The sequence below is a fragment of the Poromitra crassiceps genome (assembly GCF_964638095.1).
Source record: "Poromitra crassiceps genome assembly, chromosome: 5".
Taxonomy (NCBI): domain Eukaryota; kingdom Metazoa; phylum Chordata; class Actinopteri; order Beryciformes; family Melamphaidae; genus Poromitra; species Poromitra crassiceps.
The window spans coordinates 27,215,093-27,242,865 of NC_139642.1; the positions used below are offsets into that span (position 1 = coordinate 27,215,093).

General features: G+C 47.8%; 1 protein-coding gene across 1 annotated transcript in view; it reads left to right on the top strand.

Annotated features, from left to right (window-relative positions):
• Positions 1 to 3,262: 3,262 nt before the first annotated feature.
• Positions 3,263 to 27,773, top strand: part of kmt2a (lysine (K)-specific methyltransferase 2A) — a gene marked incomplete at both ends in the record, with an annotated part of 51,130 nt that continues 26,619 nt past the window's right edge. Inside the window, 9 exons of the mRNA XM_083637508.1 lie at positions 3,263 to 3,508; positions 17,575 to 17,647; positions 18,087 to 21,490; positions 21,901 to 22,078; positions 22,809 to 23,040; positions 23,271 to 23,971; positions 24,109 to 24,185; positions 25,046 to 25,282; positions 27,159 to 27,305. Coding sequence (XP_083493634.1) covers positions 3,263 to 3,508; positions 17,575 to 17,647; positions 18,087 to 21,490; positions 21,901 to 22,078; positions 22,809 to 23,040; positions 23,271 to 23,971; positions 24,109 to 24,185; positions 25,046 to 25,282; positions 27,159 to 27,305 — 5,295 coding nt within the window. The remainder of the gene's footprint in view (positions 3,509 to 17,574; positions 17,648 to 18,086; positions 21,491 to 21,900; positions 22,079 to 22,808; positions 23,041 to 23,270; positions 23,972 to 24,108; positions 24,186 to 25,045; positions 25,283 to 27,158; positions 27,306 to 27,773) is intronic.

The following is a 27,773-nucleotide window of genomic DNA, read 5'->3' on the forward strand; positions in this document are numbered from 1 at the left end:
GTAAGCTACATGGTCTCATTCAGTTCAGAATACTATAATTGGAGAGCTGTCTGTTGCAAGGCGCACCGTTGCTCCAAACGCCTCCAGAATTTGCCAAAACACCTTTCAGGGGTTTGGAATGACAGCGATATTTTATGTTTTTAGGCCTTCACACTCGCAGAGCCATTGTGACATCGGCATCCCTGCTTCCCACTGATGATGTCACTGTTGACATGATGTCACTTTAACATTATGATGTCACAACCGGCACTTTCCAATCCCGAAGTCACAGGCTGAGTGCTAACCACCTACCAGGAGGACCAAGATGTGATGTGGGTGGTTTAAAGTTTTTTAAAGAATAAGTATTCAGACAGCGCTGCAGAGCAGCTCAAGTAGCATCCTATAAGAATGCGAAGTGTCTGTGTGTTCGTCCACAGCTATGCCATTTTATTGGCGATCGTGCTAAATCTTTCAGGAAGTGTAAAAAGCACCCATGCGGGTGACCTGATGGAGCTGGATTTCTGAATTAGGTCATTAGAGCCGACTAACTTGGCAACAATGGCTAATTAGTGGCCAAAATGAGTCAACACAGGTTCAGCACCATGGAGAGCTCCATTCGTTAGCGATGAGTAATGAGCAAACAATGAGTAATTGTATTTTGTAAGTGGACAATCATGTTTATATAGATTTATTATATAGATAGGTATATACTGTAGGTCAGAAACCGGTATTTGAAGTGCCACTTACTGAATCAGAACAAGAATTACAGGTGTCCCAGTGGCTCACCAAGTAGAGCGCTTACGTAAAGGCTCAGTCCTTATCGCAGTGACCCAGGTTCGAATCCGGCTGCATGTCCTCCTCTCTCTCTCCCATGCCCTCCTGTCTCTCTCTGACTGTCAAATAAAGCATTACATGCAACAACAAACTTACTTTGCTGAGCTTAGTCAAAATGTATAATTTGTGGCATTCATCTGGTCAGGTCAGCTGTGTCTGCTGTCTTTTGGTGATATACTATTAATTCAAAATTGTACCCTATTCACCTGCAGTGTCTGTTTTGGTTGGATCATATTTAGGTGATTTTCAAAACGTTTCCCTCGTAGGATTGCTTAAGACTTCTCCCCATCTCATTTAGAACATATTGAGGACACAACATCCAATGAGTTTGGTTTTGTTGCAATTAGTGTGAGGTTGACTCTCATACATTATTACTGGACTATCAATTTTTGTATGTCCTGACAGAATCTTAGCAACTGTGTGTGAAATTCCTGGCGTTACTAGAGGGCCAGAGTCATGCATGTGCCTCTTGTGGTGAACCAAGCCCTGACTTTGTGCACCTATACCCTGCTTAAGGGGAATACTACTCTAATGACTCAACCACATTCCACTGGCCTGGGACAGTAAGATTGGTATTCATGAATAGGAACAGCTCATGACAAAAATATTACTAGAAATGTAATTCATGATGTTAACCAGATGTACAACCTGGAGCAGCGCCAATGTGCCTTACACTGTGAAGAATGGGAGATTGGTTTTGTCAGCCTGTAAAAAGTTTCTTCGAGCTCTTACACGCATGGTAGATTTGTATTCCTACTACTTCTTAACCGGATTATAAACCCATAGCTATATCCAGTGAGCGCTTTGTGTGCTCTCAGTGAACCTTTCCACTCTTTCTAATTCCTTCTTTTTGTCACATTTTCTATTTTTCAATTTTCAGAATCCCCAAAAAACATACAAGCTCAGACACAGGACGAGAAAAGAAAAGAAAGAAAAGACATAAATATATATCGACATTCCAATATTACAACATGGTGCTACCAGCCGTGCTTGTAAGAGATGATGTGCATGGGATCCCACGCAAGGGCTCCATGAGAAACCAGCCGGGTGAGTCACCCGTCGCCCATAACCTTGTCAAGGTAGGCCAGAAACGGCTCCCAGATAATTAAACCTCTTTTAAGTGAGTTGGTCCTCAGGAACCTGAGTCTCTCCATCCGTATAACAGAGATCATGTCCGCCAATCACAGCTGAAAAGAAGACGGAGAGGCAGTAATGTCTATGGCTAATATGGGAGGCACGCTGTATGACGGAACTTCCGTCACAGCACAGCCAACCAGATTTCGCTTCCAGCATCTGTACGGAGCACCGGAAATCTCTTGTGATTCAGAGCCTCCGTCGCTGGAAGCTTGCTGAAGTTGACGGTGGGTCTGACCGTGTGAGACTGACATTGTGGAGTCCTTCCACTTCCTGGGAACCATCATCAGCCAGGATGTGAAATGGGAACTGAAAATCAGAGTTCTCACCAAGAAGGCACAACAGAGGATGTACTTCGTGTGGCAGCTGAAGAAATTAAAAGTGCTAAAGGAAACGATGGTGCACTTCTACACCTCCATCGTTGAGTCCATCCTTACCTCCTCCATCACCGTCTGGTACGCTGCTTGCTGCTCTCAAGGACACCAACAGACTGCAGTGCATAATCTGCTGTGCTGAGAAGGTGATCAGATGCAACCTGCCATCCCTTCAGGACCTGCACACCGCCAGAACCATGAAGCGGTCTCATTAAATCATGGCTGACATCCCACCCCGGACACAAACTCTTCGAAATACTCCCCCTTGGGAAGTGACTGTGGTCTGTCAAGACCAAAACCTGCTTTTTAAGCTGCACATCACCATGATCTTGTTGTGACAGTGTATTGAGCTGAAAATCATAGGACAGGACTCAACATATGAACTGGCAATGATATTGTAAATGTCAACAGCAAGCTGAAAATTGTGGATAAGGCTAATGTTCCCAATCCCTCCAGCAAACAAAGTTTATTCAGTGATCGTCAGTTATTTTCTTAAGATAATCTATCTCCATAAAAAAAATGCCTTATGATACAGTTGACTATTATGTTGCCTTGGTTTCCCGTATTTGATGTATCTTTATTTCCTTGACAGCAGTTGTGGCGGCTGCAGTCAGTGCAGTAGAGCATAAAAAGCATCCCACTTTCTTGGTCAAAGAAACCGCTCACAGGCTCAGCCACAAGCTAACGGTCTTGTACTTGTGATTCAACTGCGAGGCTCTTTTCCCGGGTAAAGCCCCTGAACCTGTTTTGGATTTACCCATTCAGAACCTGGCTAGGGGCACTGAGCAAATGCATTGTCGGGGTTTGGCCCCGCAACATGGATAATGATGCATCAGCCAGTGAGAGTAGACCGCTCTGGTGGAGGTTGTTTATGTGGAGTGCTGGTTTAGGGTTCCGCCCACTGAGCTCTCTGATCGCAGGGCAGACAGGCAGAGTGTAAAATGGCGCACAGCTGTCGGTGGCGGTTCCCCGCTCGGCCCGGAGGGAGCAGCAACTCCGGTACCGGGAGGAGAGCGGGCCGAATCAGGGTCACCGCCTCTCTCCGGAATGTCCCGGGGACCCACCCTAACGTGGCTGGTCTTGGACCCGGGTTTGATGCTGCACTACAGGTCTCTTCTGTTATCGGCAGCAACCTGCAGAAATTTCGGGATGTTTTGGGGGAATCGAGTGACTCGAGCAGCGGGGAGGTAAGCACAGCACAGGACAGGACCAACACGGGAGCATCGGGGAGAGACAACAGCGGACAAGGTGTACTCGGAGACCCATTTCTCGCGGTTGATGAGGAGCTAACAGTTGCAGGCTTTGCCAAATGTTGACCATCTTCTCATGTTCCTAAGCGTGGCTGCTGAGCAAACTTGTCATTGCCAGGATGCTCAGTAACTTTCAGTTGGCTGCCTGGCCTTTATAGTCATGGTCTAGCTGGAAGCGCGACACATGCCAAACTGCTCTCCAATTTGTGATCGCAACAGTTTTGTTGTAAAGAAAGTTTTCTATAACAGTTATATCAGTGGAGTGTTATAACGTTATCCACACACACTTGAACGTTATACGGATTGTTGCTAGCGTCAGTATGCTAGCCAGACTACTCCACCAGTGTACGTCAGATAGTACCGTTAGACTATCTGTTTTTCTCCCCCATTAATTAAACCACGCCATGTAGTTAACATAATAGCACACAGCCTATCTATGTAACTACACTGTTATGGGTTGCACAATTCTGGTTGCAACTGACTGGCTTAACGTTGCTTGACATTAGCTTGACTGAAGCCTTTAAAGCTGTGCATAACGTTATTGCCTACAAGTTGAGCCTTCGTGTACACATGTACAGTCTCGCATTTAAATGAATTAACGTTACCCACAGCGAGACATTTAGTCAAATTTATGTTAAAGACGTGTCCTCAAAATGCAATAGCTCGGGACCTTCCAGTGTGATGTGTTTGACAACAAAACATGTAAACTTAAGACATGATACCAGAATTGTGGTTTGAAGCTAGCGTCTGTCTAACATTAAAATGTTTCCTCGTCTCCCAGAAGAACTTATGAGAAATCACTTGAGTTGTTTCCAAATGTCCATATGGTAACGTTTGTTTGCTGGCTAAATAGCTTCTTTATTTCAGGAGCTGTAACGTTAGGGCAGGCTGCTTGCAGTGAGGTGTCAACCTTCGGACGGGGCTTAGCTAACCCACTGTAACGTTAGCTGGTTGGCTAGGTAGCAAGCTAGCTGTCTGTCTACACATCTCACAGCTAAAACTAGAGCATTATTTCCCTGTGTACTCGCTGGTAAAGTTGCAGGTTTGTTCGGGAGGTTGTCTTGTTTACCGCTGCCCGGCAAGTTATTGGTTGCTAAGCAGTGGGTTGAGCTTTGTAACGTTAGCTAAAGTTAGTGGAGCTCGCACACAACTAAATCATTTCCAATGCTAAGTGTTTAGCTAGAGCAGCTACCATGCTACGCACTACGCCACGCTAGCCATTGGTGCTATTGCTGATGCATAGGAAAATGGGAGGTGGACATGTTTTCACCCTCTCCACAGTGCGTAGCTAACGTTAGTACCAAAATAATATCGGGTTTATAGCTAATGCTAGGCGATGGCGTGTGATACAGAGCCACATTCTCGAAACCAGTCTCTTGAATGTTAATCCGCTAACAAGGATATCGGGAGGGTTTGGTATCTTAATTTTCCTAATGTTGATCAATGGGATAGACTGGCTACTGACAGTGCGCTTGCAGCCTGGCTAACGTTACAATAACAACGAGCCCCTTCTTGACGGACCTTGTGATGTGGGGGTGTGTTCGCTTTAGCGAACTACCATCTTCCTTTTTCATGATGAGCAGCACGCGTTCAATGCAGTGGGAGTAGACTGGGGATATTTACCACTGCAGCTTCAGTGCTCTAGTCTGATTTTATGAGATTGTTCACTTGGTTGAAGCACAGTATTATTTACATGCATACCAGCAGGACTTTTTATTATGACATAATATATCGTAATCTGAACTTAAACACATTTGGACACATTAGATATTGCCATTAACTGTGTGACCCAAGAGAGCAGTCAGACCTTACATAATATGGGAAAACATCTAACAGTGTTTCCACAGTTTTATCTTTGGTTCATCCATTGCTTTTTTTACTGTTCTCGAGAAACATGAATTTCATTTTTTAACTATCAAAAATATAAACAGACTTTGTGGGCCAACAGCTTTTAGCTAAAGCAGCTGGAAAGTTTAACCCCTATCACCAAAGACTCTCAATGAGTGAGAATATAGCAGTATCTCTGGGATGTAGAGCGAGACAGACAGACCGGATCATTAGATCCCTGTGGAACCTGAAGCCTATGGAAGTTGCGGACACAGCGTGGTGATTTCATTGAGAGGCGATGTAGATGTGATGGCTGGCCAGACCGGGGCAGGATTGTTCAGCCTCACTGCAGCCTGCTGAGCCCACACAGCAACCCTGAACAGAACAGAGCTTCTGCTGCCAGCCGGACACTTGGCCACCCCTCCTTCTTCCATCCATGCAGAAAGACCCAAATCCACTTCACACACACACACGGCCCCGTCTGAGAGGCACAGCAACTTTTCTTCTGACAGCTGCCGCTTTGGAATAGATTACTAAGCCTATTGGTGTGGCTCAAAAGGGTGCTTGTCGGCTGTTGCTGTCCAAATGGAGGCATTTGTTAGCTTTTGTATGTGTGTGGAGATTCGTTTTCTTGGTCCAGCCAAATTGTTGTTCCTTGTTTTGGTGCTGAGTGCAGTCAGTGTTGATTTTTTTGTGAATGTGTGGCTGTGTGCCCACCCCATCCCCACTGTTCATCTAATCAGACTTTGAGTCGTTTTTGCCTCTTTATTCGGGAAAGCAAAGCACGAATGTGTGACCCAATTGTCTTATCTATTTTCTACGAGTCCTCCATATAGCGCACCACGACTCTGTGCAGAATTGTTTAAAAAAAAAAGCGAATAAATACTAAATAGAATTTTGGAAATGGGAAAATCAGCTTTGTAGTCCCTGCTTATAGCCAATGCTCAATGCCCATGAGCAGTTTCAGATTGCCAACCCGGGGAGATAAATGGATCCAGATAGAAGGACAGACAGACAGAGTTTTCCTCGTTTTATTGATATTATAAAAGAAAAGAAAATGTCAATCTGTATATTCTTTTACGTAAATGTACACATCTATAATGTCAACAATGTGAGGTTTTCTGCATGATCATCATTTGTCAAGTGTTGATGTGTTGGACTGGGCTGCAATCATGGCACCCCCCCCCCCCCCCCCATTTTCTTTGAATCTGATGATCAACATTATGTGATGGTTGGTTATGCTTTTATTCTGAAAGCAAAACCCTCCCGTAGCCGGTCTTGTTCTGGCTAATTATGATTAGCTTGATAGTTGATACAATTCAGTGGCATAGGCTATGTGAAAAGGTATATACTAGTATATCCATCCCCCCCAGGATGGCGACAGCATGTCCCATGCTATTTCTTCCCCAGGATTCTTTCCCAGGGTGAGCAGAGATGCTCATAAACAGCTCAAATGTGGGAAAATGAAAAAATCTGCTTTGTCAGTCCCTGCCTATGCCAATACTCGATGCCCGTGTGCAGTTTCAGGTTGATTGGCCAACTCGTTGTGGGGAGATATGTACATCGATTCAGACAGGATGGGCAGAGTTTCCTTCATTCTATAGTAGGATCATTACATTTCCCCAAGCAGTAAGCAAGACAGTGTGTGTGTGTGTGTGTGTGTGTGTGTGTGTGTGTGTGTGGGTGAGCTTCCTTTATTGTTTTCAAGTTATTCCTTTTTTATTCTCTGTCAATTATACCTTTCCCTCGGCTGCGTTCATTCCACTCACAGATTATGACCAATGTTTTAATCACTGATACAAAAGTGCAGCCGAATAGATTTATCAAAGCAAACGTCTCTTTGCCCCACTGGTTTGAGATGTGCTTGAGCGGAAGGGGCTCCAGTCCAGCAGGTGTTTGGCCTATTTAAATGGCAGACCCCCCCCCCCCCCCCCCCCCCTAGCCGCTTACCCATCCCCGAGACAGCGTGTGGATTGGAGCAGGAAGCTTTGTGTCTGCTTTTATTCCAGCTCTCACAAAGTGCAGGCGGCTGAAAGAGCACAAGCAGGGATATCAAAGGGTGCGAGGCGACCCCTCCTCCCCATGGGACAACGTTGGGAGGAGAATTAGTCACAGACCCTCCCATCCATGGCTTTATTCTGCTACAGCAGGCGGGCAAAGAGCTTTCACCTCTGCTGCTGGAGTTGGCTGGCTGAGAGAAAGGCGGCAATTGTGTCGTCTTTCTTTCTGTGTGTGTGTGTGTTGGGGGGGCGGGGGGGGGGGGGTCCCCAAGACTTTATGTCCCTTATTGCACTTCGGAGTAGGCAGTGTTGTCTTACAGTATGTCTTTGTCTTTATTTTGATTAGAGCTCCACTTCACACTGCCTGCTTGGCTGTGTGTGTGTGTGTGTGTCAGTGTGTGTGTCAGTGTGTGTGTCAGTGTCCATGACTATCTCAGTCTTCTTGGGTGTGAGGTGTAGGAAGAAGAGGTGTCTTGTCCTGGGAAGTGTTTGTTTAGTGTGTGTACGCCACGGAACAAATGTCAAGCAGTTGCACTCACTTTGTCTTGGGCGGGAGGGGGGGGGATTTCAGAGTTTGTAGTATGGTCATGAAAAACCTGGGAAAGTAATGGCATTTTCAAATGGTTATTTCCAGGCCTGGCTGGAACCCAAAGTTTTGGAAATCCCCAAGTTTTTTTTTAAATTAATTATTTAATTTTTTTCTGAAATCTGCCCCACCCCCTCTGCCGTTCTGGGGAGAGCCGTAGACACACGCATGCTTCCTCTGATACATGTGCAGTTGCCAGCCCCTTCTTTTCACCTGACAGCGGGGAGCTTCACCGGCAGGACGTAGCATGTGGGAGAATCACGCTATTCCCACCAGTTCCCTTCCGCTCTGAACAGGTGCCCCGACCGACCAGAGGAGACGCTAGTGCAGCGACCAGGAGATATCTAGCTACTTCTAATCGAGAATGATGATGTCTGATAAAAAAGTTGCAAATGGCACTGGCTTTGTCAGCCCTTGTCTGGTCTTTTGCTTATGGAAGAAAGGAAGAGGCAGATGTGGGGGCGAGGAGAAACGGCACTAAATGTGTGATATCATATCATACAGCGACAGGCTCAAGGGGCTTTCCCAAAGGCACATCGTTATGAAAATATCTGTGTATTGGAATTATCAGATGAGATAAAGTTGGAAAATTAGCAGAGTGTTTTGTGTGCCCCAACATTTCCGTTGGAAAAAATTGGTCACCATGTCCTATAAGATTTCAGTGTGCTGGAGAAATGGGAGAAATTCGGGTCAAATAAATGACGTTTGTTTATTGTATTGTGTATGTGTATTGTATTCACTGGCGTAAGGGTCGGCGGTGCAATGCACCGGGCCCCAGAGCTGTCAAGGGCCCATGAAGAGCGAGTCTCGCTTTGGGGAGACATAACATACTTACGGTTTCTGCTGCAGTCCGACTCCAAATAAACTTCCATGCTGTATTATGCAGTCAGCACTTGCCCTCATGTAACTTACTAGGCTAACAAATGCTATAGCTTTAAGTTTAGTTTACTGGATTCAGTGGATTGGCGTCATCGTATGGGAAAATATGAACGCGTTCTCTTTCCAACGTGTCTTCAGCGGAGTCTCCTGTGAGGTTCTGGTGACATCATTGACCATATAGGGAGCTGGAGCAAAGAGAGGAGGAATATCCCTTCACATAGCGCTTAGCTCTGACTGTCTTGGGTCCTTCGGGGATCCTGCTAACGCACAATAGATGGCTAACAATCTGCCTGACGAAAAAATAATGAGTGAGTCCATATTTTCTATAACAATACAATTGTTAGGTAGGGCCCAGAGCAAATACTTGCACCGGGGCCCATGGCAATGACATTACGCCACTGATATATGAAACATCACAATGTTAAGATGGTGGGGGGGGGCTGCCTGAGACCATCGTCTGTCCCCGACATCGTCTGTCCCCGACATCGTCGACGGACGATTCCATCGTCCATCGCCCTGACCCTAATGTATGTACATACAAGAAAATGAGGGAGAAGGACAGAAAACGTAACTTAAATCAGCCGTCAGTAGTAGTAGTAGTAGTAGTAGTAGTAGTAGTACTAGTCTGTAGTAGTAGTCTGTACTGTAGTACTTTGTGGTTTGTCATTGATGGGACTGATTCTGGGAATGACTCTTTAGGAGTATGAGCTCATAATTGAAATTCCAGGAAGGGATGAGGCATAGTGTCACTGCCTGTACAGTAAATCCAAGAGGAAAGCTTCCTAGCATCTGTCAAGAAAGTATACTGTGTACTAGTGATTCAGACCAGGGAGGTGTGTGTGTGTGTGTGTGTGTGTGTGTGTGTGTGTGTGTGTATGTTTGTCTGTGTGTGTGTGTGTGCGTCTGCGTGCATTATTATTATTATTTTTGATGAAGAGACCTATTCCTATTCAATGGCATTAATAATTTGGAGGGGAAAAACAATCGACCGTAATATATTTTATTGAATACAGCGGGCCTGTAGAAGATCAAACGTAGATTATGCAATTTATAAGAGAGAAGATGAAAGAGAGAGCGACCATGCATGCGTTCTGAAGCCGCCTCGCACTCGCTGAAACGCTTCATGACTTTTTTCCTGCTGTCTCCTTTTTCATGTTCATTTTGGATGATTTAACGCCGGCTGTAAGGTCATGTAACTGTTGCACTCTTCATAGAAAGTAAGTCAACTGGAGTCAACTTTGAAAGGCATCGTGAAGTGTTGGCAGTAGCGTGCAACTCTACCAGGCAGTCCTTATTGACAAACTCTGCACAATATGGATTCTCTGAATGTTTGAGATGAATTAAGCCTCCTTCAAGTTGATCAACTATCCCAGGGGTTCTTCTGAGTTAACGATCAATAGCACGACTTGATGTGGCGGAGTGGGCTTTCAGTGGTGGCAGAGTGCTGTGTTTGTGTGTATGTGCGTTGTGCAGCCACTGGTGTGTGTTTGTTCTCTCTTATTCTCTGCCTATTGTTACAGATTAGCACTGCTGACAGTTGGTGAGAAAGTCTACTTGAAGTCTGTAGCACATCATCTATAATCTGTGTGATTTCTTCTTCAGGCGATCTTGATGAAACAAAGTAACAGTAATGATGCCTCCGATCATGCTTTCTTGCCGCAGATCGCCGAACCCGATCGTCTATGAGCTATATCTGCACAATACAGATCACCCTGCCGATCGTGATTTTTTGTTTTGTTATAGCGGCTAGTATAGCAGTATTATATGTGCTTTCGTTTTCCCTTATAGCAGCCGGTATAAGCAGTATTATAGGTCTGACAGTTTGCATATTATACATGCATTTGATCTCTTAGTTAAAATTGGCTAAATGGTATCTGTCTGTGGGTTGGGTGTCAGTCACGATTTACGATGTCACTTGGCAATTGTGATGTCATCAGTGATGTCACTCGAGCAACTATGATTGCCCAGCAGACACATTTGGCCGAGGCAGTTGTGATGTCACTCGAGCAACTGTGATGTAGGATGAGTTGATGACGCCTAGGTATATGGGCGGTGTCTGTCTGTCAGTCGCGATTTTGGGAGCCCGTGGAGCGGGCGATTTCCATAACTGCAGCCATGGCACATCATCTCCAGGGTCTCCACCCTAGGAATCGAGCGCGCCTACCTAGTATATCAAAGTCCTAAAAAGTACACATTTCCTTTTTTTCAACCTCAGTATTACATTTGATGTCATCATTTTCTAAACAAAATGCATGTGTTCTAGGTAGTGCAGCATGATTAGTGAGATTACCGGAGCACATGCCTCAGACTCAGTATTGCAAGATCTTTTCCATATGCCTGCATTTGCTTTGGCGGTTTTGTGTGCGCCTTGTTGTGCGTTGTTAAATAGGGACACTCTTCACGAAGAGATAACTTAGCTAACTGTATCCGTTTCAGTCTTGCTAGTTCAAGGTTCAATCAATGCAACTAGCTAACGTTTAAGTTCCAGAACCGTTGTTTACATCGTTTGGTGTTGCACTCTGATGTTATAACCAGGATAATGTGAGTAAAGACTAGCAAAACAAACAACGTTAACCAGCCAGCTGTTTCGTAGCTAATGCTAGCAAGCTAACTGCACTCTACATTCACATTAAGACCTAACCGTTAGCTAGCCTCAGTGAACGGGGTCTGACTGACACCAAACTCAGCTTGGAGAACTGAAGTAAAAGACATGACGAGCTTCTGTCCTCCTCCAGCAGTCTGCTGATAAACAGCTGAAATAATTGCTAGTTGCTTCTCCCACAAGGTCTTGGAATAGCCGTGTTTTCTCCAGGATTTTTGGACGGTCGGTGGTTAAGCGCGTGTCGTACGACTTCGCCGGCACGGAGAGTTGCACGGATTTACTTTTCTAACAGTTGTGCTTTGCACCATTTATTTATCTATAAAAGTGATGTTATCTAATGTAATGTTTGTTTGTAGCATCTGTAACTTCATGCTGCTTTTCTTGTCCAGGTCCCCCCAAAAATATGTTCTCTTTTATTTTGAAGCAGCGGTGGCCAGGATTTAGCAGTTGTGGGCCGCCGCTACTAAATGCATTATAGAGGAAATCCTGTAGCCTACATTGCAGATTGCGTGTGTTGTATTTGTCTCACACTTTGGGGCACGGTGGCGCAGCGGTAGCGCCGTTGCCTCACCAAAAGAAGGTCCTGGGTTCGATTCCCACCTGCGACGCTGTTGGCACTGGGGGTGGGGGGTATGGTCTCTCCCTCATATCCTTGGTGCCTGTGACTAATAAAGATGGGGTTTCTCTGTCCCTTTTTCTTCTTCTTCTTCTTTAATAGTTCCACATTAACTTTCCCGTTAACGTTCTCACCTCGCCCACGCACTTAGAAATCGGCACAGCGCTGAGCAGCACCTCAAACCAAAGAGACATCCGTTATGTTTGCGAGGGGCAGGCCCTCGTGTGCCACGAGAAAAAAAAAAGTAACTTCCAAAATGACTCAGCTCGGTCTCTTTAGCTCAGCCGTCCGTTGATCTGTTTTCACGGCCACGTAATTCATGCACAGATCATTGAGATCAGGTTTGACACAGTAGCAGCAGCAGGAAGGAAGACCACGTAAAAGCCCAGAAACACGCTTCAGCGTGAGCCTCAAGTTGGGACGTTGTCGGCGGCCGCCAGGCATGCACCCGAACGAACGTCCCAGGGGAGTCCCCAGCAAAAATGAGTAATTGTGTGATTTCAACGACAAACCGTTAGCCCAATGAGGGAATGTAGTGCATATACTTCATCATAGCTTTCCCTCATTATATCATTATAGTATACTTGCACTAGTAGCCCTACGGCGAGCATGGCAAGGGCTTTTTGACATCCCACCATAAACGACACTTTGGACCACATAGGTTTGCACGATGATGAATGAGGGTGGGTGATGAGTGATGAGGGTGAGGCAGGAGAACTGTGAGCAGTAGCTAACGCGCGTATCTGCCCTTGTATCCTCTGCTAAAGGGACTAGATCAGAATAGTGCAAAGAGAAACTCAAACTCAACTTCTGAGCGACGCCTTCATCTCCTGCGTACGTACTGATCTTTACTTGCCAGTCTGTGAGTCTACTACTACAGTGTTTGTTTACTTCTTACAGTTGCCTCCCAGCCTGCCTGCCCTACTATTGAGCTCATGGTGAGCCTTGTGTTTCACACGCGGCTGCTCTGTGCTCAGCAGCCAGTGGGCGGGGAGCGAGGAGTGAGCGTGTGTGTGTGTGTGTGTGTGTGTGTGTGTGTGTGTGTTTGTTTGTGTGTTTGTGTGTGTGTGTGTGTGTTTGTGAGCGTGCGTGTGTGTGTGTGAGCACGGAAAGGAACAGGGGGGGGGGGGGGAGTCGAGTCTTGTAGTGTGTGGGAGGCCTGTTTAGATTGGGATTTAACTAGCTTCTGCCTGAGCATGTTGAACCCCCAAACCCCCTTTCATCCTGGTCCCAGGAGATGTTCCAGCTCCCTCTGTTGTTGCTGGAGCATGTGGTCAAGATGCTGCCTCCTCCTCTCACTCCTTCCTCAGCCCTCCTCCTCCTCCTCCTCCTCCTCCTCCTCCTCCTCCTCCTCCTCCTCCTCACTCCTCCTCACTCCTCCTCCTCCTCCTCCTCCTCCTCTCACTCCTTCCTCAGCCCTCCTCCTCCTCCTCCTCCTCCTCCTCCTCCTCCTCCTCCTCCTCCTCACTCTCCTGTGTTTCCTGGCTTGCTTGCTTGCGCTCCCCTCCCCCGCATTCTATGTTGTGCTTGTTTACATCTTGCTGTGCAGTTCACGCGCAGGGGGGGCGTGTTTGTGTTTCACACTAAAGGGGTGTATTTGTGGCTGACGCAGAAGGAGGGGGGGGGGGGGTGGTGGTGGTGGTGCATGTGACACAGAAGGAGTGGGGGTGTGTGTGTGTGTGCTGGCATTGCGGTGTGTGTGTGTGTGTGTGTGTGTGTGTGTGTGTGTGTGTCTATGTGTGCGCGCGTGTGCAATGTGCTTGCCGCTTATGCCTTTGCCCGTGGAAGAGAGTGTTGTGATGTCATTGAGCGCTACTCGCACTAGCACAGCGAGTCAGAGCTGTCCGCTGGTACTCCGCCCCCCTCAGCTCTGCAACAACACCTACCAGCAGCAGCTTGCTCGAGAGGAGAGGAGAGGAGAGGAGAAGAGAGTAGATGGAGAGGAAAGGATAGAAGAAGATGTTCAAATGCACTGAGAGGTGTGGAGGATGTTTAGACTGGCTGCCAGGGTAAACCGGCAGTACTGAGTGCCTGTTGGTGTTTGTTTATAATGTAGGACAGGTGATGAAACCGAGAGGTTTGTGGCAGCTCACAAAATGCTCAATGATTTTGTGATGAGTTGAAGCACGATGATGTCTTCTTCTGAACCACTGAAGCTGTCATACTCATTTAGTGTTCAGTCATTCACATTGTGATATGTATAATCCTTCTTAGGTGGTGCTGTGCTCAGTTCTGTGTGTTTGGAAGCATGTACCGTACGTACAGCACACACACGTGTGTGTGTGTGTGTGTGTGTGTGTGTGTGTGTGTGTGTGTGTGGACTTCTCTTGTATAGCAGCTGCTCTACAAACTGGGCCGAAGAGACCTCAATTGCATCCCCACATGCTGCTATAAATAAACATGATGAAATGACATACTCACCTCCCCTCTTGAACACACACACACACACACACACACACACACACACACACACACACACACACACACACACACACACACACACACACACACACACACACACACACACACACACTGATGGCAAGGAGCAGAGATAGCACAAATGATAGGCAGAGAGGATGCTGGAGATGATAATCAGGCTCTCTGGTTCTCTCCTCCTTTGCTCAGAGGGTACACACAGACACACACACACACACACACACACACACTCACTGGCCTCTCCCTAGGGCTTACTGATACCCCGTTCAAGACAACTCGGACCGCTGGAAAAAATGGGTTCCGACTTCCGACCTGTAAAAAGTGAATTGAACGGTCGTTCAGGCCGGAATTACAGCTCGGAAATTCGGGTATCATCCAGAGCTCCGGTTTCTCCGAGTTGACGTCACAGCCACATCAAAATGGCAACTTGCATCGTTAATGATAATCACAGAATTATTATAAAGACGTTTGTTGACGTTTTAACACACAATTTGAGGTCTTAATTATGTAATGTTAACGTTTCATCTGGTGTTTCGCTCTGTGTGAAATTCAGCATTCAGCATGTTCGGTTAGCATTATTCGCTAGTAGGTACTGGCAGCTACCATGCAAACGCAGGTTGCTATAGCAACAGTTTGGGTTTCCCCCCCGAGCGGGAGGTGCAGCGTGAACGCAAATCTGTCCGGGCCGGAGGTTCCGTGTTGAAACTTACGGCGGTCCAAGTTGTCTTGAATGCGGTATGAGGCACTGATGGAACGTCTCTATACACATTCACAGATGCCTATTTCCTTTATTTCTTTATTAGCAGAACAGAGAACTTGCACAGTGGAATTGACACTAAACAGTAGCACATCTTTGAAGTCAGAAAAAGATTCACAAATGTTTAAGCCAATATTTCAATCAATCAATGCATTTGTAACCGCAAACGTACTGCAACTGTGAGCAAGATGTATCTGTTTTAAATGTTTTGTAGTGCAACGTAGTGTACAACTTGGTGATTACGACTCTTCAATCTACAAATGTGTCTTCTGGGATGCTTACTTGTGCATCACAAATGAGGAATGTGCATGCTCTCACTTTGGCTGCAGCAGTTCCTCCTCTGCTCACGGGGTCTTGAAATGACGTGGCTGATCACTTTCAAGTTTCACACCAAGTTCTCTGCAACAATTGAAAACTGTGCACAGATTCACTGTTTGTGAAGATGCACAAGACGACATTTGGAAGCAAGTTGGAGAAGTTGTAATTACTGAGCTGTACTTGCACAAGAGAGGAATTCGATTTTTCAAAACCCAAACTGTGTGTTATTACTTCATCCCTACCATCTAGGGATCTGTTCTGTTTTGCCGAAAAATAAAAAATCTATTCATAAATGCCTTTTGTTCTCCAGACCTCTGGCATATGGGGATGTATTTGTTTGTTGGTTTTCCTTCAACTAGTTATATTATACAGTATCATTCTGAAGTAATGACAGGCAGCTGAGGTTTTGTTTGAGCCTGGGAGAAGATCAGGCAGGACATTCTCTGAAGTTCATTTACTCCCCGGTGATTGCTGGTTGCCGTCAAAGAAACAAGATGAGAGTAAAATCCTACAATCAAACAGATTCCCCATTTAAGAGCTTCTCAGCCCAGAACGTTGGTTACGGTGGTGACAGCAGCAAACTCATGATCAGCGAGTGAGGACACTGCAGGACAGCCACATTCAGGTGGGAGAGATGAGATAGGAGCATACATGTTGTCTGTGTTTATGCGTCCCAAGCTTGCCCAGAATGACGTGCCGAACAAATAGGCTAATAGGCATATTCACGCTGCAAAGTCGATCTCTGAGAACCTTGGAATAAAGATCGACTACAGAGAGAGTAGATTACTAGAGGAATAAATGCATTTGAAACATTTATTTAGAGCCAGAGCAGAGAATTGTAGCCTATTCTGTACCTTTCATGCGCTGTGCTCTGCAGTAGGCAGCAGCACTGTGCCCCAAAACCACAGAGCTTCTCCCTCATGTTTAGAAAGTGGTGGTAGAAACAGAAAGTGGTTTATTGAGTCATGTCTAGCAGGGTAACTGCGGGGGATAGTCAGACCTGATTCTACGGTTATCATCCACAGTTCATGTTTAGAAGAAGTGGCTATTGTTGGCAAGTACAGTTGGACTTAGCCACCTGGGGATTTGAACCCTGAACCATTGTATCTAGAGAGTAGGTAGCTGCCTGCCCTGTGCCACTGGGGGACACGGGACGACAGCAGTCCCAACACTGTGTCTCCTAGACAGTGTTGGGACCTTATTGGTGGGTGACATCATTGCTGGTGTCAGGCAGCCTAGCAAACATCACTGCTGTCATGGCTACTTGTGTGTGTGAACAACTCAGCAGGTCAGGGTGTCCTGACCAGCCGCTGGCTGGAACAAACAAGGAAAAGACTTGACATATGTTTTGACATATAGCAAAACACCTATTTTGATCAATGCCTTTAGATTGTTATACGAGTAACTTTCCATCGTCTGAATCTTTCAGTGTAACTAACTGCTGAGAGTCCCCCTCCCCCCCCCCCGTGTGATTTTCAGTAGACAAGGAGGAAGGCTACTTTCCTCAGTATGACTGACTACCTACCTTAGCATTGTACCTGCAGGAAACAGGAAAGCAGTGGTTTTGTATGCGTTTAGTTATCACTCAGTGGTGTTTGCACGTTGGCCGTTAAAGAAGTCTTTGCATGGTTTGAGAGCCTTGGCCAAGCAGGAGAAACACGAAATGCACTGGAGTGAGTCAGCAGGCGAAAGTGAGATTGAGCACATGGTTATTGCCGTGAAGCCTTGGTCCTCATCTGAGTGGTTTCACTTCAACGATGACTCAAGTGCGAGGATGAGTCAAGAGGATGAGTCAAGTGCTGCCCGGATCTAGGCCATGTGACGATCTAGGCCATGTGACAATAACGCAGCATGATGGATGCTTCCAATTTGATTCCGTTAATCAACCTTTGCTTTTGTCCCTTTTATTTTCAGCGTGGCTGAAAAGAACTCTGCCTGGTCACAAAAGTTCAACAAGCTTTTTCTTCTTCCTCCTTTTGTAGGAAGAAGCGTTTGGAGGATTTGGAACAGTCACTGAGCACAAAAGAATACAGAGTCCTTCAACGGCCTCTTCAGGTAGAGTTTCTTAAAACCTAATATTTCTACATTAAATTTTAAGCCTGATAAATGGGAAACATGAACATAAATATATATATATATATATACTGTATATATATATACATATACAGTACATACACACAGTATATATATATATATATACACACACACACACACACACATCAGGGCCTGAAGACTTGCAGTATGTGTATACAACTTGGAACACTACATGCTTACAGGCTGCGGGTTACATTGGAACATTTTGCTCTGCTTTTCTGCTTTCATCCTATGCTTATATGTGTTCACTTGGCTTTTCTCTGAACGATTGGGGACCTCACAGACAGTGGACTTAAATGCTTATGAGATGTCTGACTGTTTTTAATGGAGTCACTGTGCATAGTAGAAGTCATCTGTATCTGATGCCTTGCTGACTGAATGCCCTCTGTGATATCAGCAGGTCCCCCCATACAGGAGAAGAAGCCCCGAGGCCGTCCCCCACGGGCCCTGACTGCCCAGAAAGCCGCTGCGGGTCTCCTCCCCCTCTCCTCCCTCGCCTCCCCCACCCAGGGGAAATTAGAGGGCCCTGAACGGCCGGCGGAGAAGGTCAAACGGCTGCCCGGGAGGCCGCCTGGCTCCGGGGAGAAGAGGAGAGGTCGTCCCCCAGCCTCAAGTAGCCAGAAAGCTTGGCACACTGGCAGCCATGCAGCAGGTGAGGACAGTAGGCAGGCTGGGTCCGAGGTGGGTATGGACACAGAGGAGGACAAGGACAGAAAGGGTGCCAAGAGGACGTCGTTGGGCTCTGCTCAGCAGCAGGACACTGAGGCCAAGCCGCCCAAAGGTGGGCGGGGCGAATCCAAAGTTACCAAGCTGAAGCGTCTGAGGGAAGTCAAACTTGACCCTCTCAAATCACACCTCAAGGCCTTGCCTGGTGTTCCCCGACGCAGACGTGGACGACCGCCGTCCGCGGAGCGGCTCAAAGCCGAGGCGGCCGCTGCCGCTGCTGCCCAGCTGTCTACCTCCTCTGAATCTGGGGAAGGGAAACACAAGGCCTTCAGGGTCAGAGGGGACAGAGGCTCAGACCCGCACACTCCTCAGCAACCCATGCTCGGGGATGTGGACGGTGCTGAGCTCCAGGACTCTTCCAGTCCCCCTGCCTCCCCATCTCCCTCCAAGCTGGGCAGGCCGCTTGGACTCAGGCAAAGCCCGCGACACATCAAGCCGGTCAGAATCGTCCCCCCTTCTAAGCGCACTGATGCAGCCATCGCCAAGCAGCTGCTGCAGCGTGCTAAGAAAGGGGCACAGAAGAAGAAGCTACTGGAGCAAGAAGCGGTAGCAATCGCAGGGAGTGGGGCGGCAGGGGCCATTGAAGCTGGCATCAGGAGGAGGAGGAGGACCCAGCTGAAGAACATCAGACAGTTCATCATGCCCGTAGTCAGCACAGTTTCCCTTCGCATCATCAAAACCCCCAAGCGCTTTATCGAAGACGAGGGAAGCTTTGGAACCCCGCCACCCCACATGAAGATGGCGCGGTTAGAAACGACCCCTTCGTCTGTCTCCACATCTGTCCAACCCACCAGCACCACCCCCGCCTCCTCATCCCCCTCTCCTGTCCTGGTCTCCTCCACAGCTGCTGCTACTAGCACTGGGACCACTGCTCCCATCGACTCCCTCCCTCCTCCTCCACCCCCTGCCCCTATCCCCAGTGTTCCCTCAACAGCTGCTAGTCTGCTCAACAACAACAGCAGCGCCGCCAACGGGCGATTCAGCAGTAGCGCGGCCTCCTGTGGCTCGAGCGCCCTGTCGCAGCACTCCTCCCAGCTCTCCTCCGCAGAGTCTTCCAGATCCAGCAGCCCCAGCTTGGACGACTCGTCGTGCGACTCGCAGGCTTCAGAGGCCACGCAGGCCCTCTCAGAGCCAGAGGACCACTCCCCGTCCTCCCAGGGAGAGAGGGAGGCCAACCTGCTGCACAGCTCACGGCCCCCCTCCCCTCCCTCCGAGCCGGAGCCAGAGCATGTGGTGTTGGTAGAAAGGGGTCGGCGAGGCCGGAGAGGGCAGGGAGTGGGCCGGGGAGGTCTCAACCAGAGGGGCAGAGGGACTCTGACCACTGCGGGCAAGAAGCCCATCATCAGCCCAGCAACGGGAGTGCTGATGTCCTCCTCTACGCTTGTAAGTTCCCAGCAAGCTTCATCCACGGCCTCCTCTTCCTCTTCCCCTCCACCTCCCCCCCTCCTCACTCCTCCGCAGCCTCCCCAGTCATCTTCCTCCAATGCAGCTGCTGTCAACGAGCACCACTCCCAGTCGCCCTGGATCATGCCTCACCCCATCACTCCTTTCCTCTCCGGACCCTCGGTGCTTTCCAGCTTGCAGGACAAACGCAGCCGCTCCATCCTGAGAGAGCCCACCTTCCGTTGGACGTCCCTGTCCCGTACCGAACAGCAGTACTTCTCCTCTGCTAAATACGCCAAGGAGGGCCTCATCCGAAAGCCCGTATTTGACAACTTCCGCTCTCCCCCTCTCACCGCTGAAGACGTGGGGCTGATGCCCCAAGGTGCCAGCGGAGGCGGGGGAGCTGCTCCGGGTGCGTTTCCAGCACCGGGCAGCGGAGCAGGAGCAGGGACTCGTCTGTTTGCGCCTCACCATCACCACACCCACCACCAACATCCCTCCTCGTCCCGATTTGAAGCGCCACTCCAGAAGCGCAGCCCGCTGCTCCGTGCTCCACGCTTCACACCCAGTGAGGCCCACTCTCGGATCTTTGAGTCTGTCACGCTGCACTCGTCCTCTGGAAGCAGCCCAGGCTCTCTCTCCCCTCACCAGTCCTCCTCCAGCAAAGCCTTCAGGCGCAAGATCAAGCGGGCCTTGGGCACCCTACGTGGCCAGCCACGGTCTCCCTCCCACTCGATGACCAGACGCAGCAGCCAAGGAGGCCAGATCTGCGTGGGCAAAGGCTCTAGAGAAGAACTATCCGTGCTAACAAGCTCCGTCTCCAGTAATAACGCCAGCTCTTTGCCAGGGGTGTCAGCCAATCCACTAGCCAATAGTGCCTTAACTCCTGCTTTCAGCACCTTCTCCACTCAAACCCTCGGCCTGGCTTCACACGGGGCCGCTGACAGCAGGAGAGGAGCTGCCGGAAATCCGGCTTCTTCTTCATCCACGACGTCCTCCTCTTCTTCCCACCTGTTCCCTCACTTCCCTTCCAGTGCGCAGGAGACGGGGCGAGGTGCCGGGAAAGGATCGAGAGAGAGGAGCACCTCAACTTCCCAGGAGTCGGCTCCGAAAGAAAAAGAAAGGGATCCTGAAAAAAGCCGAGAGAAAGAGAAGGAGAATAAGAGAGAAGGGAGGAAGGAGTGGGAGAAAAGAAGTAAGGTTTCCACACCGGACGGCTCTCCCAATGCAGCTTCCAGCCTCTTTACCGTGGATGGCCGGGACACGGAAGACACTCTGGTATCCCTTGCTCCTAAAAAGGTTCCGGGGAGAAAGAAATTGATGTCAGTCGACTCTGACACTGCCTCCACAGAGAGGGGTGGGCTCCATTCCACCGCTCCCCTGTCCTTCGCTAAAGGACGCCTACATAAGAAAGGGAGACCCTCGGAGAAGGGAACAGAGATGGAGGATGGGGAGAAGGACAGGGAGAAACCAAGTGCTCCTAGCCAGCAGACAGCAGGCCTCCCGGGGCAGCCATGCAGACAGCAGCTCCCTGCCCCTTCTCTTGGATCCATGTTGGCACATGCGGAGAAACACGCAGAGAAACAGCCTGTGACTGACAAGCGCGTTGTTGGCCTACTGAAGAAGGCCAAAGCCCAGCTGTTCAAGATAGAGAAGAGCAAGTCGCTGAAGAGTCCAGACCAGCCGAAGGTCCAGGTCAGTTCTCCAGTTACTCTCTCCTCCTCCCATCACAGTTACTCTGTCTTCCGAAACACAAAGCTTCTCGGTTTCTCTCATCCATTCCTCGTCAGCATATATCGATTAGCAACAGCCATTGACATGATTCTATTAATTTACTATACATGCAAATGCGTGTTTGTACTCCAACTGAAACTTGATAATAGGAAAGTCCCACAGAGGGTGCCTTTTAAGGGGAATTCTCTCAGCTTCATACAATATGCAGAAAGCAAACTGTGTGTGTGTGTGTGTGTGTGTGTGTGTGTGTGTGTGTGTGTGTGTGTGCGTGCGTGCGTGCATGCGTGCGTGCATGCATGAACATGATCAAAGAGAACATGTTCTGAAACATCTATTTAACTTTCTGTAATATGATGTTTGCTTGTGAGCAGGGTCAGGAGAGCGACTCGTCAGAGACATCTGTCCGCGGTCCACGCATCAAGCATGTATGTCGTCGTGCAGCTGTGGCCCTGGGCCGTAACCGGGCAGTGTTCCCTGACGACATGCCCACACTCAGTGCCTTGCCCTGGGAGGAGAGAGAGAAGATCCTGTCTTCCATGGGGAATGATGGTGAGGCACAATAAACCGATGTCTTCTTTGACTTGCTTGTGTATTACTTACAACCTCAGTGTTTGGCTGTTAGGAGCTTTATCTCCCTCTCCCTGGTGGCGAGGTCAATAAAAACGTAATTGATTTAATCAGAAATGGACAGAATTTAGCAATGTTAGCAGGATTTCAGGAGCCAGTAGGTCAGCATTATTCCAATAGCAGACACCACTAATACCCTTTGAAAGCCGAGTGTATTGTTGTTGTGGCAACGAAGCAAGATCAGTTTGGCTGTCGTTGTTTTCGTTTGGTGTAACGTTTGAACATGTGAGATCAGAGGATCTGATGTATGAGATGTATGAGTTAGCAGAATAATCTCAGTTATATCATTAAGTATGATACCCCGTACGAGCATATTTAAGACTGAGAGACAAAAACCTACCCGCTTTGCCAATGTACAGGCTAGGTGCTGCTGGTTCCTGTCATGGGCCACGAGTTTTTGTGGTAATTGTGGGTGCCATTAAAAATTGAGACCGATCAACAAACGATAATGTTACAAAACGTTCATCGGAGATTCACTCATCGACCCGAGGAAAGTGTTGTGTTCACCACAGAAGCACTGATTGCGCCAGTGGCCACAGTGTTAGATTGACCCTCATTTTTGAACCCTGGTCGGTCAGATCAATACTGTGCTACTGCGTGTCTGTATTGATTACATACGGTAATTCCACGACCGGTGTTTCTCTTCTTACAGATAAGTCGTCAGTGGCAGGCTCCGAGGAGGCGGAGCCCCAGTCCCCTCCCATAAAGCCACGGGAGACACGGACCAAGGCCACTCAAGACGGCGCCCCTCCCAAGAAGGGCCGTCGGTCACGGCGCTGTGGCCAGTGCTCAGGTTGCCAGGTTCCGGAAGATTGCGGCGTATGTACCAACTGTTTAGACAAGCCCAAATTCGGAGGACGCAACATCAAAAAGCAGTGCTGCAAGTGAGTCATCGTTATTGATGAGTTTTTGTGTATGTGTGTCACAGATGGATTTACTCTCTACTTAAATTAATCTTAAATTGCATTTTTTTTTATCACCCTAAATTTCAGTTTGAATCAAATGGATTTTTTGGAAGGTGTTAGTAATGAAGGTGTGTTCAGAATAAAAGGGGTGTATACAGACGGTGAATGTTTGTGCAGTTTTGACCGTGTGTGTTTGTAACCGTCTACAGGATAAGGAAGTGTCAGAACTTGCAGTGGATGCCCTCAAAGATGTTTCTCCAGAAGCAAGGCAAAGGCAAGAAGGAGAAGAAGAAGAACAAGCTGTCGGAGAAGAAGGAGGGCCTCAATCCTGTCAAGGGACCAAACTCAGAGTCTGGCATCAAACCTACTCCTGCACCACCGAAGGAGGAGCCTGCTCGCAAGAAGAGCGACACTCCTCCTTTAAAGCCAGGGGACGAGAAGTCGAGACAGCAGCAGCCCTCGCAGCAGTCCTCCCCTGCCCTTACGTCCTCGCCTGCCCCAAATGAAGCCCCTCCGGGCCTCAACACGGTCACAGCCCAGGCTCAGTCCCCGGCCCTCACACCAGATCTCAAACAGCTCTCGCCCTCAAGTGGCGTCGCCAGTAGAAAGGGACACAAACCGCAGCAGCCCGTACCTCCCTCCTCGCCGTCGTCGTCGTCGTCCTCTTCCACCTCCTCGTCTTCTTCGTCCTCATCGTCGTCTTCCTCGTCATCATCTTCAGCCCAGAATTCCCCCTCGCCGTCGACGCAGTCTCATCAACCATCCCAACAGCAGCAACGGCCTCCGACCAGTCAGGCCCCTCCAAAAAAAGACGCCGCACCCAAGATTCCCCCGAGCGAACCCAAGAAGAAGCCCCAGCAGCAGCAGTCATCACAACAGCAGAGCTCAGCTACAACCACTCCAGATACAGGTCAGACACTCAATCAAAGTTTTTTTTCTTTTCTTATAAGAGAATCTCATTGAAGCATCAGGAAAGAAAGTTGTATTAAATGTATAGTTTGTACATAAAGCACCTTTTTCTGAATGTTGTGTCAATTGTCTTCACAGCCCTTGAATTGAAACAGCTGAAGAAGCCCACTCCTCGCGCTCTTCCTCCACCTCCTAAACAGAGACCAAAAGACAAGGTAAGAAGAAGAAATCACTGTGCTTAGTTTGATCCAAATCCTTTATATCTGTTGATCTACCTTTTCAGAATGCAAGAGAACTCTGGAAGGCTCCCTGCTCATTTTACTTTGTGAATCGCATGTCTCCTCTCAAATTTGTACTACCTTATTTCACTGAAATATCAGTCTGACATGTTAATATATCATCTATGTAATATTGGCACATGAAAACGGGGTGCAATGAACAAACACTGAAAGGACGATGCGTTCTAAACCGATTCCAGATTCTATCTGGAGCTGATTAAAGGCTTGCGTGCAATCTTTCGGGTATTGCGTTTCTTGAAGGATTTTAAGTTGGTGTTCTGCCCGATCTGCCTTATGACTAAGGGGATTCCAAATATGTTCCGAGCATCTCTAGGAGGACCGGTAATCATATCAGTCTTGAGCGTTTTTTCAGCCATGATGAAGCATGTGTGTGCTAAAATCAAGCTAACGGGCTAATCGGGAGAGTGACAGAGAATGACAGTCTCTGGTGCCAAGGCATGGGAGCCAGAGATGCATTCAGGGCATATAGCTGCAGATAAATCAATGAAAATGTGTTTTTGCCGCGTTTGACAGGCAGGTTAGGGTTTTGACATTTGGCTGAAATTGAAACATTTAAAACAGCCTTACCATGGACTGACTGTTAAGATCTCACTCATCGTCATACCTTGAATGGTAGATTTTATTGGTCTTCTCTGTCCACCCTTATTAATTAATTAGTCACTTTTATCTGAGGCCATTGTGGGTCTGCTTGTCATTGGTCACTGCGTGTGTAATCTCAACTTCTCCCCTTCTTTTGTCTCTTCATTCTCCGCTCTCCTCTGGAAAAACATGAGAAGCCACTGGCCACGAAACCCCCCAGCAGCAGTACTTTAAACTGGCTGAGCACTCCCTCGACTGGGGGCCAGGCGAAGCCCAGAGCGCCCTGCGACGGAGTGCATCGTATCAGAGTGGATTTCAAGAGGGACCATGATGTGGAGAAGGTGTGGGAGGCTGGCGGCCTCAGCCTGCTCACCTCTGTGCCTGTCACACCCAGGGTGCTGTGCTTCCTATGTGCCAGCAGTGGGAATGTTGAGGTAAAAAAACAAAAAAACACATATTTTCCTGGTCATTCTCTTTTAAGCTTTTTTTCTTTTGCTCTTTCGTGTTTTTCTTTGCAGCCTTTATTTTGCAATTTCTTTTGCTTGTTCTTTCCTTTTCTCACTGAAGGATAGTTCACATTTCTTTTAAGTCGAGCCATATTTTATACTTACCAATGATGATGTTGATTGGTAGAGTTCTTTCTCAGCACAGCACAGCACAGGCTCACTAAAAGGTCATCCACAGTGCACATAAAGTACATTTCAGTGAGCTTCAGTCAGCTGGGACATACAGGAGCGTGACTCCATTGACCTTGCATTTGTTTGTGCCCAAATATCCACAGCTATTATGAGGAACAGGATGGATTGTGCTGAGAGAGAACTCTACTTCAACTTGATCAGAATCACTTTTATTACCACAGTATGCAAGTTACATAATGAGGAATTTGTCTTAGTGTCTGTATGCAGCATAGCGGTCATGTCAATATACAGAGATAAGAAGTAGGAAAGAGAACTAAAACACAATCACAAAGTTGCAAGTGCAATCAAATATATATACAATATGTACATGAGTGGATGAGTGTTCAGTGGACATTAAATATGAATTTAAATGGAATTTACCTGAAATTTACAGTCTGAGTTAAAGAGGCAGTTACAGTTGGAGGGGTCAGCCATGATGTAGTTAACAAGAGTAATCTAATGGTGTAAAGTTCTGGTAGTTGTGGCGAGTGAAGTCCAGCAGCTATGGCTGCAAGGTCACGTTTGATGGGGGATGGCTCTGGCTCATGTCAGTGGGGGGATTCAGCTGAGTTCAGGAGGAGTTAGTGGGGTTTGTGGGGGGATTCAGCTGAGTTCAGGAGGAGTTAGTGGGGTTTGTGGGGGGTGTGTTGGTGAGGTCCTTGGTGGAAGGGGTTTTCGGGCCTTGTTGGTGAGGCTGATGGCGGTTGGGAAGAAGCTGTTCTTGTGGGAGTGGTTCTGGTCTTGATAGACCTCAGTCTCTTGCCGAGGGGGAGTGTTTTTGAAGAGTTGTGGCCAGGATGGGAGGGGTCGGTCATGATCTTGCGAGACCGCTTCAGTGTCCTGGCTGCATGCCTGGAGGTCCTGGAGGAATGGCAGGTTGCATCCGATAACCTTCTCAGCACAGCGGATGATGCGCTGCAGTCTGTTAGTGTCCTTGAGAGTGGCAGCAGCATACCAGACAGTGATGGAGGAGGTGAGGATGGACTCAACGATGGAGGTGTAGAAGTGCACCATCGTGGCCTTTGGCACTTTGAATTTCTTCAGCTGCCGCACAAAGTACATCCTCTGCTGTGTCTTCCTGGTGAGAGCTCCGATGTTCAGCTCCCATTTTAGGTCATGGCTGATGATAGATCCCCAGGAAGCGAAAGGGCTCCATTTATTGTTATCCCGAAGGAAATGTGGTTTGCAGCAGGCATCAGAACACAACAGGACAAAAGACACTGACAATCACAAGCATCATAATACATCATAATACAATAACTCTCTACCAATCAACATCATCATTGGTAAGTAGCAAATAGGGGTAGACTTAAAAAAAAAAAAAAAACTATCCCTTTAAAACTATAGACTGTTATTTGAACAGCAGGTAAAAAAGCGTCTTACTCAACTCACTAGTCTGATGACTTCTGGCTCACACATATGCTTGTGCCCTCAAGTTCCCATTTACCAACCAATTAGAGTTAAGCACTCTGGAGGTCTACAGTAATATAGTTAGTGTACTCAAAGCCCTCATTAAGCCCATACTTAACAGTCTGTCTTTCTCTCTCTCTCTCTCTCTCTCTTTCTCCCCCCCACCTTCCCCCGGTTGACTACCTGTTTCCTTCGCCCTTGCTTTCTCTTTCTCTCTCTCTAGTTTGTCTTCTGCCAGGTATGCTGTGAACCGTTCCATCTCTTCTGCCTGGGGGAGACGGAGCGCCCCCTCCAGGAGCAGTGGGAGAACTGGTGTTGTCGACGATGCCGATTCTGCCAGGCCTGCGGACGGCAGCCCCAGAAAACGAAAGTAAGCCGATCAGGGGGGAGTTCTCTCTGTTCATCTCGAAAGCTGGACACAAATGAAGCTGAGGCGTAGAGTTACAACGTCTAAGGCTGGAGAATCTTCCCTAGAAGGATGCCTTCCCTGCCAACAGACAGGCAGCACTTAATCAGCTTCTTGGATTCCTGCCCTGATTTCATTCATTAACCCAATTTCACTGTAGACAAGAGAGCCTCCTATGGTTTTAATCTTAGGATTATGCACAAATACAGTTTGTCGATCCAACCATTAGTAATGAAGCCTGTTACATTGCTTTGTCCTGTTGGTACATGTCTAATAGGTTGTATTGATTTGTTCCTTATTTGTTCTTGGAACTCACGCAGTAGAAGATCTGAACGCCAAGCAAATGGATTCCTTGTCAACGATTGTATGAAACAAATCCTTTAGTTAAACGGGTATTAAGTAATTTATGACTTTTATTGGCCTCTGATCAGC